General features: G+C 43.4%; 2 protein-coding genes across 5 annotated transcripts in view, besides 1 other annotated feature; one reads left to right on the forward strand and one right to left on the reverse strand.

Annotated features, from left to right (window-relative positions):
* Tusp overlaps positions 1-18,134 on the forward strand; it is a 27,054-nt gene continuing 8,920 nt past the window's right edge. For 2 of the 4 annotated variants that reach the window (NM_001276085.2, NM_001276086.2), the window contains exons 1-2: positions 367-691; positions 7,415-7,612. In NM_001276085.2, the coding sequence (NP_001263014.1) occupies positions 7,517-7,612 (96 nt within the window). In that variant the 5' untranslated portion in view covers positions 367-691; positions 7,415-7,516. Of the gene's footprint in view, positions 692-5,406; positions 5,498-7,414; positions 7,613-18,134 lie in introns of those variants that run through there. The other 2 variants (NM_001202374.2, NM_143316.4) reach the window with 2 other exon arrangements.
* Positions 2,060-2,139: a mobile genetic element.
* Positions 15,481-18,133, reverse strand: CG5612 (uncharacterized protein). Its single transcript, NM_143315.2, has 4 exons — positions 17,791-18,133; positions 16,353-16,770; positions 16,168-16,295; positions 15,481-16,098 (listed from the first exon to the last, which is right to left on the reverse strand). The coding sequence occupies exons 1-4, from the start codon at positions 18,034-18,036 to the stop codon at positions 15,604-15,606; spliced, it is 1,287 nt and encodes a 428-aa protein (NP_651572.2). The 5' UTR covers positions 18,037-18,133; the 3' UTR covers positions 15,481-15,603.

The following is an 18,134-nucleotide window of genomic DNA, read 5'->3' on the forward strand; positions in this document are numbered from 1 at the left end:
TTTCTGTTAGTAGGACTGCTGTTTATTTGTTTATTCAAAAATTAGAAATAAATGTTGAAACCAAAGTAATATTTATAAAAAAAGCACTTAAAATAGAGCAAGAATTGTAGTCTTAGAAAGAATACATAGAACTTAGCTTATGAACAAAGAATTAAACACAAATAAATAGAAATACAGTAACCAGAAAATCAATACCCGTTAACAACAACCGGAGCGCGTAAATTCCGTCAGTTTGACAGTTGCGTTGATAAGAACGATGCGGACGGACTTTTGAGTGCGCAGGCGCGCTCCGAGCGCACCCGTCCCCCCTTTCGTCATCGTGGCTGTTTGCCTGCCAACTACTTTCCGGAATCCGATTTCTCAGACAGTCCACGTTCGGGCGTCGTTGCAAGCAGTGTGTGCTAACGGTACTCCAACCGCGCTGCATGTGCGTTCCCCGTTTGCATCTGTGTGCGTGTGTGAGCGGAGAAGGAAAAAGAGGAAAATAGCAGGGAAAACGGGAAACAGTAACGGGAACGTCTGCCCCAAAAAACTGTTGCAAGAACACACTCGATTCCGTTGGCGCTGCACCAATTTTTCGCTTGAAAAGTAGTAATTCGATTGGATCAATTCAGTTTTCCCATAGCAGCAGCAGATTCAACGCTACTTCATCCCAGCAGGAGCAGCCGAGAAGGGGGCGGGGACTTCACAGGTGAGTTGCGGAATTCCGTTGTCCCCTGGCTGGCAAACATCCTTTTAGCCTCTCTCGCTCGGTGGTGGATTGGCCCAAAGCCACGGACACTGCGAATGTCTATACTACAGGCCAAACTGCCTAAGCCCAACCAATTTAAGGTTTTTAAAGTCGTGAATTAGTCGAAATTTTAGTTGGACTCCTTTGAGACTTTGAAACTTTAAGTGACTTTATGATTGGTTAAGAATAACCAAATGCTAATGTTTTGCAGCAGAATCTCAAAACAAAAAATTTCTCAAATATGTAAAAATTTTAATTTCATGGCGGTGAAGAGTTTGTTGTAGGATAGTTTCACCGTATGTGGCTGAGTTTCAGTTGTGGCCACATCAGCACAACACCTTGGGCGCCACAAAAACTTCAAAATTCTGTGCTAATTACATGTGCTTTGATGCCTTAGCCCTTGGCTTGGTTACATACTTTTTTTTATCAGCCCTATTTGCCAAGCTTATACGAATTAAATTCCCCGCGTTTCGGTATCGTTTCTAGTTTCAGTTGAGTGAGCTGCCCACGCACGTTTTCGATTAATCCGCATCAAACAACCAATGACAGTGAAAATCGATCGGCATTGGCTTTGGCAGTTGGGTACTACGGGTGTATTATGTTTTCCCTGCACTGAAATCCGAGGTCCATATCGAACAGAAATGCGTAACAGAAGACCCGGCTCGAAACCAATTGCCGAGAAATGTTTTTTATTTTTCAATTTAGCTAGTGTGTTTGGTCAAGTTATCGAATTCATCATAAGCTAGCTAGTTCTAAAATGAAAAACTGGACCGAGTTATTCAAGTCGTATCATACAAAGATTTTCTTTCTGTGCACTAATCGAGATACGACTCCGGCGGGAAAAGTACGGCCGGAGCAAAGGGCAATCAGGAGCACACGCCTATAAAAAGCCCGTGGAAAATGCGTGCCGAAATTGAAATTCCGTTAGTTGTTTTGGTCAACCGGGGCGATAAGCATTTAAGCCATATAGCACATAACCGTTACATTTGGATTGGGGCGACAGCTGGACGATGGTTGCGTGTGTGTGTATCTGTGTGTGCCACAATTTCTCAGTTTGCATAATTTAGATGCCGCTGCCAAAGTCGACGTCGACTGCGGCTGCGACTGCGACGCCAACGCATGACCGCCAATGTCTTGTTCTTGTTTTTGTTCTTGGCGCTTCTCTTTGAGAAATTATTTTTAAGTTTGTGTGTGCCCCACTGCGGGTGTGTGTGTGTGAGTGGCAATGTGTGTTAGCGTTGCTGCCAAGGTCATTACATTTAGTCTTATTTCGCTTATCGGCATCCGCGACGCAGAGTGGCGTATTGATTCGGGTGACCGCCCACGCGGGTGTTTGTAAGTACCCGCGATGTGAGTGGTGAGTGGCACCCGCACTTTAAATTATTGAGTGTGAGTCGATTGGCAATAAATGCATGTATTCTGAATACGTAGTAAAATGAATGGATACTCTAATTGCAAACAAAGAGAATGGTGTATTTGGCTGCGTTTTAGTTGGCCCTGCCCCGTATTTCGCAAATACAGTGCGACATAGATAAGTGTGATCTTACGAAATTTTTCAAAAATATTTATTGATTTCAATATTATGTAAATTTTTAATTGCTTTCACATACACACTTCATGCTTCTTCTTAAGTTAGCGGTTCAAGTTGATGTTGCTTGACTGTATTTTGTCGCGATTTGCATTATATAATTCGAGCTGACGTCGGAAGGACGATGTGGCGGCTCTTTGTGGCAAGTTCAAGTGCAGTTTGCTCGATTTGCGGTTTTTTTCCGAATGTTTTGCCAATATTTTTGCCATTGACAACAGGCGGCTTTGCTTTTGTTTCTTCCATTTTGTTTTGTTGCTTTTTGCTGTTATTGTTATTGTTTGTATCTTGCCAGTATCTCTGACTAGCTGCCATGTTGATTATTTTGCATAACTGAAGCGGCAGCAATGGAAAAATTGTTTATATTGCCAAGGAGAAGGAAAAACGCACCCGAAAACCAAATACATTTGGGTAGTTGTAACTCTGTAGCGCCACTGAGGCGCACAATTTTCCCCAGCATGTTTTCCAAAGGGGAAAGGGAATGGGAATGGGACTGGGATCGGGAATCGGAATTGGAATGTAAATGGGGACGGGGTGGTTTGGGTTAGGTTAAAGTAGAAACAAATTATACGACACACACACACACCCAACTGCCCCCCCAATCCACCCCGTCCCCAGTCGCCAGAAAAACGTCAATAAACAAGCGGCAGTGAACAATGGAGGGCAGCAGGGAAATGCTGGGAAAAGAGCCCAGCGTCAGCTTTTCTATGGCGTTTCCCCAGTGTTTTCCCCATCGCTTTTCCACCATTAAAGCTCAGTGCACATATAGAAAGACATTCGATGTAGCCGGCAACCCAAAGAGCTGTTTTTCCAACCCTCACCCCACTTCTATCCACGGGGTGCGTATTTGTCAATGTTGCTTTTCTTGGCTGTCATTTATTTCGTCATTTATGCAAAATTTTATTGCCATTTTCCCCTCTCCGCTAAGCTTCCCATTTTCCAGCAAGAGTTAAGCAAGAGAGGAGTGGTTTTTGCGTGGAAAACCTTGCCAATTAAATGCATGCACGTCCTATTTGGCGTCGCCTTTTGTTGTTGCCCGCTTTTTTTCCACCGATTCTTGTCCTTTTCAAACGCATTTCTTGTGCTTGCTGGCGTGTGGCTAATTAAAGCGAATGCCCCACGGGCAGTGGAAACTGAGCTCCCAGCAATTACTTTCCCCCCAATGGGGGCAGACGAAAAAGCGGGGGGTGCTACGTGGGCTTTGAACTTGTTTCAATTCCACTGGTTGCCTGGCATGCGGCACACAACAAAAGCGGACACACATAATTAGGGGAAACCGAAAGCCAGAGCCAGGATTAGATCCTTTTTCACAGCGGTAGTTAGCCGCAAAATTGTGGCTTATAGGTTGAAAAAATTGCATGTAAGTTATATGAGCACCTTAGAATGAATGTTTGATTATAATTTTAATTAGAGCCACTATAAATATCTGGAAGTCAGCAGAGTTGCAGCGAAAGGGATAAGCAATTCAAGTAACTTCCAAAACTGCATCAAATTATGTTTTTTTTCCTACACAAGGCTCTTGATTTACTAGGCGGCCTTTGCACCCCAATTCTTAAACTGAAAACCAAAGCAAAGGCTGGCATAAATACCTAGCCGATACATGTCGTCATGTGAACGAGAACGCTATGTGGTATGTGGAATATTTTCCTGTGGCCGACGTCACAAAACTTTGCGAGTCGAGGGCAACGCACACAGAAATTTCGAATTGGGCACAAAGTTGTTCGTTCCTTCCACTCGACTTTGCAGTGCGGTTGTTGTTGTTGTATTCGGTGCTCTTGTTGCATGCACCGCTGCACTTCCATTACGCTATACTATGCATATAATGCCGTGCCACACCATGCCATACGATATGCATACAAAAGGAAGGAGCAGCGAGCTGGGCTAGTTTCAGGCGGTTCAAGGGCATTCCCGGACCGCTGACAGCAAATACATATATACATATAACCGAGACAGGGACAAGAAAATATGAACAATGCCAGCTCGTTAGGTAGATGATGAAAAGCATGATGAAAATGAAATAATTGCGTGCATTCAAATTCCGTCCTGTGCCCCAAGGATCAAAAGCAAATTGCCACAATTAATTCGCAGACATAATGGAGGGACATGCGCCGAGGATAAAAAGTAAATCAGGATTTTAGCGGTATTAAGTGGGGGTTTGGCAAGCCACTGGCCGGGAAATAAATATATGTACATTTATGCATTACTTATAAAGTGGGAGAGGGGGGGGGGGGCGAATGGTAATCTCTGGTGCACAGTGTGGAAATATGAGATGGAATTATGATAATTCTTTGAGCCTGTAATAAGCTTGTGCAATAAATATGGCATAAGAAAACTAAGATCTATTAGGAAATGATTAGTTATTAAAACCATTTAAATACATTTAAGAGTATCTATCAAAGTATATATGGTACCACTGTGCAAGTTATGCGATGGGCTAAAGTTTTACCCCAAACAGTGCCTCACAGTTACGACTACGTAATAGTTAAGCGCCTTACAGCAAACTGTGTACCACGGAGCGTATACGCAATCTAATTTCGACAGGCTAATTGCAATAGAAGGAGGCAGAGAGTGCGAATGTTTACTTTGTGAACAACTGTGTGTGTACCGCCTCTGCTTCCTTCCATCTAATCAACTTTTAATGGCAAAGCCGAAACAAATCCTATACTTCAGGCAGATGTGTTTTGTTTGGGAAATAGTGTAAGGAGGAGTATTGTAGTAAATACAAAGAAAACAAATTGAAATTTTTATGGGAATTTGATGGAAATTGAATTGAAATTGTTTAATTGATTTATTTACACAGCGCCATTGTTGGCCTTTGAGTGCAGTAAATCGAGTCAATTGCAAAGATACATTTCAAATGGATTAAGTAATCTTATGCCGAGTAATTTCGGCTGCATTTATTCACCAGCTTAGCTGGTGGCCATTACCAAGGCTACTTGCAATTGTTGATGGTTAAATGCATATTTCATGATGTCTGGCCCAGGTTGTCGTGTCCGTTGCACCATCTGCGCAGGAGTTCTCGTTCCAGCCAAAGTCTGACTGGCATTTCGACAGCTTTTCCGACAACGCCGTCTCAGTTATTTTCGTTGCTCTGACGCGTTATGGCGACCATGAACCGCACATGGCTAAAAAAGTGCTCAGTGTCGCATGAAAGCGCCGAAAGGCTGCAGGTGGATTCGGTGGTACAAGGGTTGCGTTGGGTTGGGTTGGTTGGAAATGTGCAGGTTGGCTGCCAAATGCGGCGCGTTGAACAATTTAAAAGCGGGCGAACAATGGCTGTCTGGCAATCGCTGAGTGGCGAAAGTAACACGTTCGGAATGTGCCCCACGGTGAATGTGCAATCATTCATCTCGTGAACTACTCGAGAATGCATTCCTCCCATTTTGTATGATGCTTTTTTTCCCTCGCTCGCCGTTCTGTCTGTTATTGAAATGGAATTCAAAGGACTCTTCAAATTATTGCGACTTGTAGTTGGCTTTTTATCAATATTTAAGCAGGCAAAGGGCAAATCCTTGCCGAAAGCTTCCATTAGTTGGCTTTCACATGCCCGTCCCGATGATGGCTCGGCCCCCGGGGCGTATACGCAATCAAAAATGGTAGATCGCATATCAGATTCAATCAGACAAAGCTCACGACATAATTGAAGCAAATGCGTGTGTGCTTTTGTCTCTGGGCGGCCACCCTATTTCTCGTATTCATTCTCAAGTTCCCACAGCCAAAGGCAATACACTGGAAAAATTAAAGTGTAAAAGGTATTTACCTATTAAAAGATATATAAATGTTTTGATATCTTCTTAAGCAGTATTTCAAAAGGAATTAGCTGGTTTTGAGGTAACATGCTTGCTGCATACAATTTTTTTCTTTCACTTCTATACATTTTTTTTATCAGTGTATTGTCATGCTGCCTAGACGAAGTACAGCAAACGAGAAGCCGGCTAGTCAAGCAGCCATCAAACGAGACAACAGACAGCAACAAGCCATATCAATTATTCAAGCATAATTTGAAACATTCTCATACTGAAGGACTCTGCTTTGCTTTGCTCAGCGAGGGATTGGGATCCTTTGCCCAGAGCTCTTGGCCCCAGCAAGACTTCTCTCGACTTTTTGCCTGAAAACTTTTTAAATTATTTAAATGAGTGCCGCTGCTGCTGCGAAAGTGATGGAGAAGTTTTGACAACGCTTTGGCTTTCACCATTTGTAATATTTGAAAAATAGGGACGCATTGTGCTTTTGGCAGATTGAAATATGTCGTTTAAAACTTAAAAATGGTCTGTATCCTTTACTTCAGTTATCCTATCTGCCAAGTGGTTTGAGTAGCGAAAGAAATTTATGAAAAGTTAAATAATTTCTAATTGTTATATCAAGCTTATCAACTCTTTAACTTTCCCTAAAAGAGTAAGCATAACAGAATCAACAAATTCAAAAACTTTGGCCACCGAGGCATTCGACTTCCGCATAAAGTTTTCAAAGTCTGAGTGCCAGTTGATGTATACAACCATAGATATATATGTATATATATACTTTACACTTGTATGCCATTTGGTAAAAAGGATTTTTATGAGATCCGTGTGCGCGTGTATGTGTGAGTGGGTTATCCTGGCGAATGGCAAAGTAAAGGAAGATAGGACACATCCACTTACCCACTAATACCAATTAGTGTGCCCTGAAAAGCATGCTTCAAATTATGTCGTGTACGTGGGTGTGTGTTTGCTCCTTGTACAGCAGCCTCTGTGTGCATGTGTGTATGTGTGTGTGGTATGCAATTTGTCAACCCCTGAAGAAGCACGATGAAGTTGATATCGTTTTAGGGGGAGCACGGCAAACATATGCCGGAACATCGTTCCACCCATCAATAAATCCCCTTACAAAGCACATCCAATGACCCGAAAGGCAGCTCTCGGTCGTCGGTTTGGTTGTGTGTTTTAGCCTGATAAGGTAACAGAATAATAATAACAACATTGGCAACACGAGTAGCGACAACGGCTACATACGAGCATACTCCATTTCGCTTTCATCGTAAATTAGTTATTGGCATGTTATACTAAACGATAATGAGACTGATACCCATTCCTCTTTTTCTTTCTGCCTCTTCATTTCAGCAACATGTTTGTGGCTTAAATCGTCGCTGAGCAGCTATCGCTACACCAGAGAAACCAGAACTTGAGGATCTAGTTAATTGGCCGGCGCTTTTGGGCCATAAAATGCATTTACACTTTGAGCGAAACATCAACACAAAATGCGACTGCACGATACTGTCATTATCATGGATGGGAAAGGTGCCAGATGATATACCCGAGGTGAGTACCGTGATTAACTGTTGGGCAGCCCGCATTAACTTGCGACTTAACAAGGCTTTACGAGCGACTTCTTTCCTGGTTAAAGTTAGAAGATCCTTTAAAAACAAGTGCAACGGTGCATTGCATAGTTTTAGACACTTTGTGTTGTGTTTCCTCAAAACCCTAACGAAAGACTTCGAATACGCCCCATTGAATTTAATTAAAGAACACACTCAACTGCCATTAATTTTCCTTAGTGTGCATGAAGGCTGTGCGATGGCAATATTAATACAATAAATACTGGACAAGGTCCATTAAACTGTCCGGCACTTTAAACTGTCAGGCGAAACTATTAAGACCGACCGCTGGCCCATTATCCATTAGCCGGAATGGTTGGTGGTGGTCAGGTCTTAAATTGGAAAGTGGCTTCTGCTTGGTTATTTCATGGCATCTCTGCATAATAATCTAGATAATCTTCAACAGGGCTCCGGATATTTCACACATGCCGAACATTTTCACACCGGAAGTGCTTAGGCCCTAAAAACCCCGTTGGCTTTTAGCATCGCCGGGAGCTATTTTTGTCTGCCCGTTTTAGGCCTTTTGAAGGACATGGCAGGTGTCGCTGGATTAGGAGTCCCTAATGGCCACGTTGCACTCATTTTGGCCTTAAAATGGATTTTACACGCCACGTGTGCTGGCCAAAGCTCAAACGGAAGCAGTGGGTCTCGTCTGCGTGGCCCTAACTTTTCCAATCATTATGAACTTTCAATGACTGCACAACAAATGCCATATAATCCTTTTTATATTGAATATAAAAATCCAATCACGTCTGTCTCGGCTCCTCGACTCCATCCCCTTGTGTTTTGTAGCGCAAAATTAAAGTTAAGTGAATGCCGCCCACGCAGCCCCAAGTGGATCCTCGTCTGGCTGCGGTCCTTTTCAGTTCGGGATATGCAGGATACGCTGGATGAGTTGGTCGAGTGGGATATGTTTGTTGGCTGAGTGGAATGTGCTGGTTAGGCTGGTTATCTCGACCACTCCTTTGTGCCGCGATGCGCACCGCACTCGAGCAATAAACTCGTTGGAGATTTGTTTAACTGTTTTCAATTTTGCTTTCAACACAAGCGAGTGCACTTCAAGAAACTGAGTAGTGACGAAAGCAATACTTTAAACCATAGCAAATGAGCAGGAATCAGGACGTACAATCAGTTTGTTGCAGTGTTCGTGACCAACGTGCGGCTAGTGTTAAGTTGGACACGTGTCGAGGTTTGTGAGGGACGCGTGTCTGTGGCATCGTTACCCTCGTAATGCCACATTTCCGTTTCCATTTCCATTCCGATTGCGTTGCCATTTCTGTTGCAAGTGCGTTAAGCCACAAGCTTAATTTCTTGTTACGCCTTTCAGCAATTTACGAGCGATAAGCAGACATTTTCCCCTCACACCAATCGCAAACAAATTCGAACCCCTTGGGGAGTTATCCTCATTTCCATTTCCTTCGCGCATAAATCATCTCAGCGAAAAAATGCGTATTAAAACAAGCGAGAAATATTTTGAAGTGATTTTTTAAGTACCATCCCACACCAAAAAGTAGTCCAGTTTTTTATGGCATCATAATATTTTAACAACTGCACCATTAATAGAATATTGATGATGAAGTGCGTCATCGCCAGCGTCGCTTGTTGATGTATTGGTTTTCTGTTTGCGAGCACTTCTAAAGAAAAAGGACCTTGCAAACAAAGAGTGGACTCCTTTTCAGTTACTCTAAGGGTTGAACAACTGTCGCGGGATTTTCGCATAAATTGACGCAGCAAATTGACATGCCAGCGGACAAGGAGCAAAAACTGAAAGCATAAAATGAAATTTAATAGCCTGGCCCACATGACACACATGTCGCCCTTTTCATGGGAAATCCCTGGGTTCAACATCGTAATTGCCTCTCTGGTGGATTGGGCTGTATGCTAAATCCATAACAAATGAAATCTAATGATAACTAAATGATGGAACGATAGAAGTGGAAATTTTGGGGAGAACGCTTTTCTTAAGAACTTGAATAGGTTTTCAAGCGACTGACATTCTAAATTGAACTCTTATTTAACTGTTTCGACTGGCCAATGTTATATATCAAGCCTAAAAAAGTAATGAATCTTTTATAGAGTTTAAGCCACATGCCCAAAAAAAATTCAGTGCGACCCAAGAGCCATTAAAAGTTTCAGCTGAATGTGGTAATATATGTATATTTTGCATATTTATGGCAAGCCCAGGAGTTTGGCGCATTTTTATGAACTCACCCGGTCTTGCTAAACTTTTAATAATGCAAAAAGAATAACAATTTCCACTCGAGCTGGATTTGAAGGCGCTCAGCGATGCTGAAGACGAAGCTCTGAAGATGATGGCTTTTAGCTGGAATGGTTCACTTAGCGTAATTAACTTGGCAACTGCTGATGAAGTCGACGAACGTTGGAATTAGTGGCAGTATCATCATTAGCAATTGCTCGAGGGTTTAACATCATTAATATTTGCCAGTGCCACTGACACTGGGCAAATCCTGTAAGCCAGGATCCCCCTACCGCTACCATGTGTTTCTGCTGACTTTTAATTACGCGCAGTAAAAAATAATTGAGTCCTTTTCAATCCCGGCGACAGTTGAGGGATCCCTGCGAGTCAGCTGAAAGCTGGTCACTGACCACAAAACCACTTGAATGGCCTTTGCAATGGACAGCCACTGGCTAATTATGTGCAGCAGACCATTATGCTCTCAGTCGCGCATTTTGTGCTGGCGCTGCGTGCTCTAAGTTAATTTCCACCGGATCAGGATAATGGCCCGCTTTTGCCACCTTTCCGCTTTTCCGCTCGAACTGTGTGCCCATGGAAAAGGGGTTTTGTGTGGCGCACAGCTGAAGAAGGTGGTTTAACACATGTACGCTACTAGAGATTCGTTTGTATAATACGTTGGTACAATTTAATTCATAGCTGGGTTTTCATTGTGTTAGCAGTACTTACCACTTTTCTATACAGATTTATAGCACAATAGAAGGGTTAAGTATACGGAAAATGAGTACCTCTACTACAACCAACTACACTTTTTCCCAGCCATCAGAAAGCTCCGGCATTTGCATTTTGCTCTTTAAAGCCTAACTTTTTGCCACCCCGAAAGTATGCAACGCAATGTGGGAAACTCATTTGCACACACACACACACAGAGAGAGAGATTTTCATCAGGGAACGGCGTGCTCACGCGTAATAAATGTATTACGTGCCTGCTTGTGGTAGTGACAAACCCCACCACCCCCATCCCATGCCATACCCCACCTTTCTAGGCTTATTTAAACAGGAACAGAAACCCCCGAAAAAAAACATCGCTATGCCCGGGAAAACATCCGCAGGCCTCTCTGTTTTGTTACGCTTGTTGAACAGGTGCCGATTACAAGTGCCAATTTTCGTAGCTGGGCGCGAGTTAATTGAAAACTTTTTAATTGTTTAGGCAGCGGCAACATCTCGAAACAGACTTGGCTTAGTTTCGCGTGCTGGCCCTGATTTACGACCAGGCTTCTGCCGGCGACAGTTTCAATTAGACAGCACTGTGGCCAAGGACGCAGTGGCTCGACGTGGGGGTTGGCGACGGGGCTTTCCCGATTGGCGCCGCTTTTCCTTTGAGTCGTGCTATTCCAAACCATCGACCCTCGGTCACAACCACATCCACATCCCACATCCTTTGCTGAAGGCGCGTCTGCACTTTCGATTGTTTGTTCTTGGCTCTGAAAACTGTAATTTAATGTGCCCACAATGCCTCCACACATGTCTTGAGCGATGACCCTGGGTACACACAGAAAATTGGGCACTTAAATCATACAAGAACGTTGAAAAAATGTTGGGAAATATGTAAAGCAACCAAATGGGCTATAGGACCTGACACGCAATTTTAGAACTTTTAGGAAAGCTGCGCAAAAGTATGCTACAACTTATGTAATCACGATTTTTGACACTATAGTACTCTTCAGAATGTCTATTAAAACCAAAATCGCTTGGCTTTGTTCTTTTAATTTACAATTTCTATGCTATATCGTTTTTCCAAGTGTCCAACTGCTCCATCATCCCCACTTGGCTCTTCACACTTGGCTGACGTTGTGGCTTTCAGTTGTGTCATTGATTGGTTTGTCTAGCATTTCGTTGTTTGTTTGTTTGTTTGTTTGCTCTGCCTTCGATCGAGTCCTTCGCCAGGAGCTGCGGTTTTTGTGTTTTGTGTTCGTGTTTTGCGTCCCTGCCACTTGCCCACACTGGTCGGCCACAAAAGACAGGCTCACAGCAATATTCACGTTTGGAGGAGCACTCGCAGCCACTCTCACCATGTCCAATTGTTGCATACGGATTCAATCAATCAATTATGCAACTGCCCGTCCATTGTTATTGCATAATTCTAGAGTGAGGCCAGTGACGTTGGCCAGAAAGGCAGAAACTAAAGTTGATTGTGGTCCCCAGGCTCGGAATTCGTTTGGAAGGCCTCTCGAATTTGCGGAGATTTTCGATTCTCAATTTTGCCGTAGGTACACTTTTCAAAACGAGAAAAATTCATTATATTCGATTGATTGCAATGCCTTGGGATAAGGACAATTCAGTATATAGGCATAAAGTTGAGATTTAACAATAAATATTTCACTTTGGACAGTGTTGTTCTTATGCGCTTTAATTTATTCCTTTTATTGTGTACACTGGGTGCATTTATGTTATATGAGAATGGATCCTGCATATGAACATGTCAGCGACTCTCATGCTCCATTTGTCAACTCACAGAGGCAGCATTTGGCTGTTTTTCACAGAGAAAACTCATTTGGCTCTGTCTCGTCTGTGTGTTTCGCTCATTTTCCATCTGTTTTGCAATCCCTCCCCAAAACAACCCATTTTCCCGCCCATCCCCCGTTTATTTTTCCTGCGAAATGTAACAAAAGATGAGATGCACTTGAGCATGCTAAAATGCGTTATTAAGTGCATAAATATGCAATGCTCAACCTTTTGCACTCGGCACCACCACCTGCAACGTGCACCACCAACCTGTCTAACAATGGGTGCCTCAGGTGGGTCCTCGAATGTGGACGTGGGGGCTATGGGGGCATGTGTGAAGGGCTTTTGAAATTTAATAAAATGCAAATTCGAATGCAGAAACCAGTGAGCCAGACATGTGCCCACATGCCACGCCCCGTGTTCCCATTGTGCGGCGATGGTCTACCGATGTGTGTAAGTGCCCCTTCCATCGCCTCTGTGCCCCAAACGCTAATGAGTTGAGTTTTATCTCCAAACACACAAAAACAGAGGGCATGCATTATGTGCAGCTGGAGCCGAAAGGATGCACTGGAGCGACTGCCCCCACCGAATTGTGGTAATGGCGCATCTGGGGACGAACTCGCTCCGAGACAGAAATTCAGTCTGTGGATACAGCAAAACACATTCTATGTTTAATTTAACCAGATAAAAGATGTATAACATTTTATTCATTTTAGCCCATTTATAATGCTTTTAAAAGGAAAGATATGTTTAAACTATTAAGCCAGTACAAATATTATTATAAACTGCAAAAAAACTTTGTTAAATTAACATTTGCAGTCAGGCGAAAACAGTTGGTGCATCTTAAACCCATTTTCATTTAATATACTACCACCTCACTTATTTTTCTTAATTATTAGTAAATCACATTAACTGAAATACCTCTTAAAATATTTCTTTGTCAGCTTTCGTTTCTGAAAGGTGCTGCATTTTTTTTAATTATTTTAAATGCGAACACACATGCATCTCTGGCGGCGGAGGCAACAAAAAAAAAAAAAAGAAATAAAATAAAATAACATACGAGAAAAGAAATCGATATCGCTTTTTGGGCTGGCATTAAAAAGGATCAAAAGGTGGAGCACGTGCGCAATGCCGGGAGGCGAATAAGGCTATATCGCCACAGTACGACTATATCCTGTGTATACACTTGTAAGCCCTAGGAACCGAACCACTTTTCCGCACGCCCATAAAAGTTGCCAGTTGCCAGTCAGTCCCATTCCCAAACCCACTCCGAATCCCATTCCCATTGCCATTGGCATTGTCTGGTCGTCCTGGTCGCTGGATATTTCCTTGGCTTTGAAAAGGATGGAAGGTGGGAAGGTGGGTGTGTGAAAGGGTGGTGCTATGAGACGTTAAGCAACCTGCCTCGAAATCCACCCATCCTTTCAGACAGCAAGCCATCCAAGCCTTTCACACCTACATACATATGTACATGTGCTCGGCACAAGTGGCAAAATGTTGTTACGTGAGCATTAAACCATATTTTAAGTTATTAAGTTATTGACAAAAGCTCACGTCACCCCTTATGGCGTCGCCTTGGGTTGTGAGATGCGGCACGGGGATTGGGTTTGCCATTGGATTGGGCCGGGCCGGGTGCCCTTGGCTTGCCTCGGATATCGAATGGAGTCCATGTGGCCGGGTGCTTGGAGTACACTTGTGCGCTGCTTATCCGTATTGTTTACAATGCCACGTCTTGTGGCACAGACACGCTTACAAGCACTGAGAAATAAGCCCAGGACTATGCAAAATACCCTCAAAAAATATGAAGTAGTATTTCTTAAGTTTATATGCTAAGGAAGAAAGAATATATTCTGATTATCATTCCCAAAAATCTCCAATTTATTACATATTTAAGCAGCTCGATTTCCCTCAGTGTATTAAACAAGTATTCGCATAATTTCTGAATTATATGTCCGAGGATAAAAACTTTTTGTAAGCATAAGCTGGCACGCATAAAAAGAAACATTTTTACAATTCCGCACAAGCTGCTGCCACGCCCCCCCCCCCCCCCTGCATTTTCCACAAACTGTTCAAGTTTTCCTCTGCGGACTGTGGGAATCGCTGCAAATGGTGCAAATATTGTTTAATTTCAGTTGTAAATTAAACATAAATATTGTCGAGCGTCATCCGCCGCCCTGCGGTAAAAGTCCAATCTGTGAAGTTCTCCAACTCCGGTGCAGTCATTCGTTCAGACACATGTCCTTTGTGCCGGACAGTCGTCCTCGTCCTCGTGCGTCCGTTTCCCATGTGAAAGCCATTATCCCTCTACGGTTTCATCTTGGTCCCTCGGTGTGGCTGTGACATTTTTACTGCTCCTGCTGCAGACGCCCAGGTAGCATTACGTATTTTGTACTTTATATTTTGTACTTTGCCATCTGCAAACGACATGGAACAAAGGACAAAATACGAAATAGCATTGCAGCCGCAGGACGACTGCCACATGGATATGTAGCCATTGCACATTGCTAGCCGGAAATTGAAATAAAAGTTATTAGATTTCTTTGACAACCGCTGGTTTGTCGAGTTCGAAAGTTGGCAAGACCATACGAAACACTTTAAGCGCCTAAAGGATAACTTGCTTGCCATGTGCAATTCTTGATTTCTCTCGCATCTCGAAGTCACACAAATTTGCCTTTTTACCAATTTTGCTACTTGCTCTCCGCTGCGTTGAAACAAAATACAAGGCACATAAATTGCCAAGGCAAAGGACACATTTGGGTCCGACTTAATGTCCAAGCAAATAAACACATTCGTAGGGGAGTGGGTGACTGGGTGAATGGATGGATGGGTTTGTGGAAAACGGCCGCTGTCGTCAGTTGGATTTCCACTCTTTTCGTTTTTCGTTTCGTTCTTCCGCTTTTCCGCCTTCCCCTTTGTTGGCCTGGCCAAATCAACCACCGCCGACGCAGATAATTTGCCAAGGGAGTTGGTTTATGGGCTAGGGGTTGGCGCATGTGAGAGTGTTTGTGGGTGCGGTTTGGACAAGGTCTGGGGTTGGGTGTCCAGGGGCCAAGCCAAGCCAAGCCAGCGCCATGACCTACTTTCGCCGCAACTTTTTCAATTTGCGGAAGAGTGTGTGTGCCTTGGCTTAGGCCAAAAGTTTATTTCGTAAAATACAATAGACAGAATGTTGGACTAAAGACTACTCATAAAGCTTTCCATGGATTAACTAATGATTCCCCCCCCTGGCGGGCTACCTAGTTATGCAGGATCAGGAAGAGCAGGCCCAGCAGCGCCGCCATTCCCATGCCCTGGTTCATCTGGCGCAGTGCCGAATTCTTCTCACTCTCACCCTCACTCTCATCCTCGATCCGCTCGAACATCATCTCCTCCGGCCGAATGCTCCGCTGCTCCTCGTGCTCCACGCTATCATTGTACACTCCTGGCGGCGGGGTGGTCCGCTGGCCGGTCAGCAGGAGCAGCTGCAGCGTCTGCAGCGGCGTCAGGTGCGGAGTGGCATTGCTTTTGGTCCGCGACTCCAGAATTGCCTTTTGCCACAGCGGCGGCGGCAGGAAGGGCTCATAGGTGGGCGGCGCTGTGCGCCCCCGATATCCGTAGACGTACATCTGGACAAAAAGGCTTTTCGAATCGTAGTCGGTGATGACCGCCTTTAGGGTGCCACTCGTATAGTGACTGTACTCTGCCACCGGCGCTTGGTATTCGGCCTCCGAGATATTTCTATTGGCATAGTGCTAAAAAGTGTACAAATTTAATAAGTATTAAATGTATTAACATGGAACTTTTAACCATAGTTTACTCACATCGAGTATAGCAAACCGCACGTATGTTATTAGATTATTGTCGATGTAGTAGAAAACCACCGAGTGATTGGTTGGCTTTTCCGAATCATCCGGCGATGTCTGATAGCAATCATAGAGAAGTTCATCGCCTTAAAGGTCACTTATTATCAGATATCATATGAAGATATGATTATTGATAAACTTACCCGCCTGCCTTTTTCCAACTTCAATGTATTTGTCTGGCTTATCGAAATAGTCTGTTACGAATGGACCTTCCGTATAGCTCTCGATGTCCTCCTCGGACAGATTGTCATCACCTTCGTCGATCTCCAGGTCATCGCGTCTATTGTTGTCAAATACCTCAACATATTGATCCGGTTCCGGGAAGATTTCCTCGTAGGGCTCCATCTCGCCCTCAAATTGCTGATCACGATTGATGACCAGTGAGGGATCGAAATGCTTGGAGGTCTCATTTAGGCCAAACACCATGATGGTCACATCGAACTCGACGGTTGGTGGAACAATGGGAGCTGATGGGTTAACGCTTTGATTGCTGGCAGCCAATTGGATTATGCCCACGATGAGGCGATTCACCAAGCTGAATTTCACCTCCGCCGAAATGTTCTGAAATGGCAAAGGAGAAACCAAATGAGAAATCCCCTTCAAATTGGACAGATCCAATCGGGCGTGACCATTACGGCAACATCCATCAGCGATTGCTACATTTTTCCGAGATGTTTACGCGGTCTGACAATCCGATTCACGGACATCGACGTATATGTACTTCGCCAAAGTTGATTTACGAATAAATAATGTGTATTTTCTAGGGAAAATCCCGCGTCATAATGCTCAAATTGAAAATGCATACAGCTCGAGTTTTCTTTCTTGTTATTCTAGAAATAATATATATGCTTGCTTCCCGCCACCCTTCTCGTCCATTTAACTTGTCGGCTTTGCCAAATTGCCACATTTCCTCACGCTATTTTATTTTTATTGGCCTCAAAGTATGCGATTTTCCCCGTACAATATAAGTACATATTTATTCATTTCATTTTCAATTATCGACCCAGTTGTCGATAAATCGAACACTTTACCAAATAGTACGTGCTTCATATTTCAGGGCAAAACAAATAAACAAAAATATGAACATACATATAGTAGATATAGTAAAGTTGAATAGATATATGTAGTAAACACAGCCCGGCAGCCGCAAAACGCACTGGATATATAAAAATACATCTATGGGCCAAACTTTATGTCGCTTGGCTGTGACGAAAAAAAAATGTCAGTTTCTGTTTCTATTTTCGTTGCGGGCATGTGCAAAATAATAATAAAAAAAAATATTATTAAAGTAACAAGGGGTCAGAATATCCGCACATATCGCTCACTTGTTCATAAACCAAAATACCCAGATTCTGTCTAATTATGCAGGAATATTTTGTGTCTTTACAATTTTTTTTTTTTTCGAAACTAATTTGCATCTTTTTTACATGACAAGCTTGTGCTGTGTACACAACAAAATCAATTTATTCTTTCGGCTGTCAAATTGTATGTGCCATATTTTTAGATTTTTTTTTTTTTGAGAGCTCAAAAGTGGTAGTTTAAAGTTTAAATAGTTTGTTGAATTTAAAAGCCCGCACTCACTTCCTCCGATAGAATTTCCACGCAAGTGATTGGCTCCAAAATCTCGTAGGTGAACGTCACTCCGGGCAGCTCGCCGGCGCCGGCTGGACGGGAATGGAGCACATCCTTGACCAGGAGCTGGTCCCCTTCCACCCTTTCGCCCACACCGAAGAAACGTTTTGCCTGCAAGGCGTCGCTACTTTTGGCCAAAACCAGAAGGGCAACTAGGCCCAAGCAAAGCGAATTTGCACACATGTTAAATGCCATTTTCGAATTCGGTAGTTAGAAAATGTGGATCATTTTCCGATGTATCCGCACGAGAGAGATCTTCGATCGCACGGCGCAAAAGAACTTTGGCAACTGAG

Source organism: Drosophila melanogaster, chromosome 3R, assembly GCF_000001215.4.
Source record: "Drosophila melanogaster chromosome 3R".
In the NCBI taxonomy this organism is placed as follows: Eukaryota; Metazoa; Arthropoda; class Insecta; order Diptera; family Drosophilidae; genus Drosophila; species Drosophila melanogaster.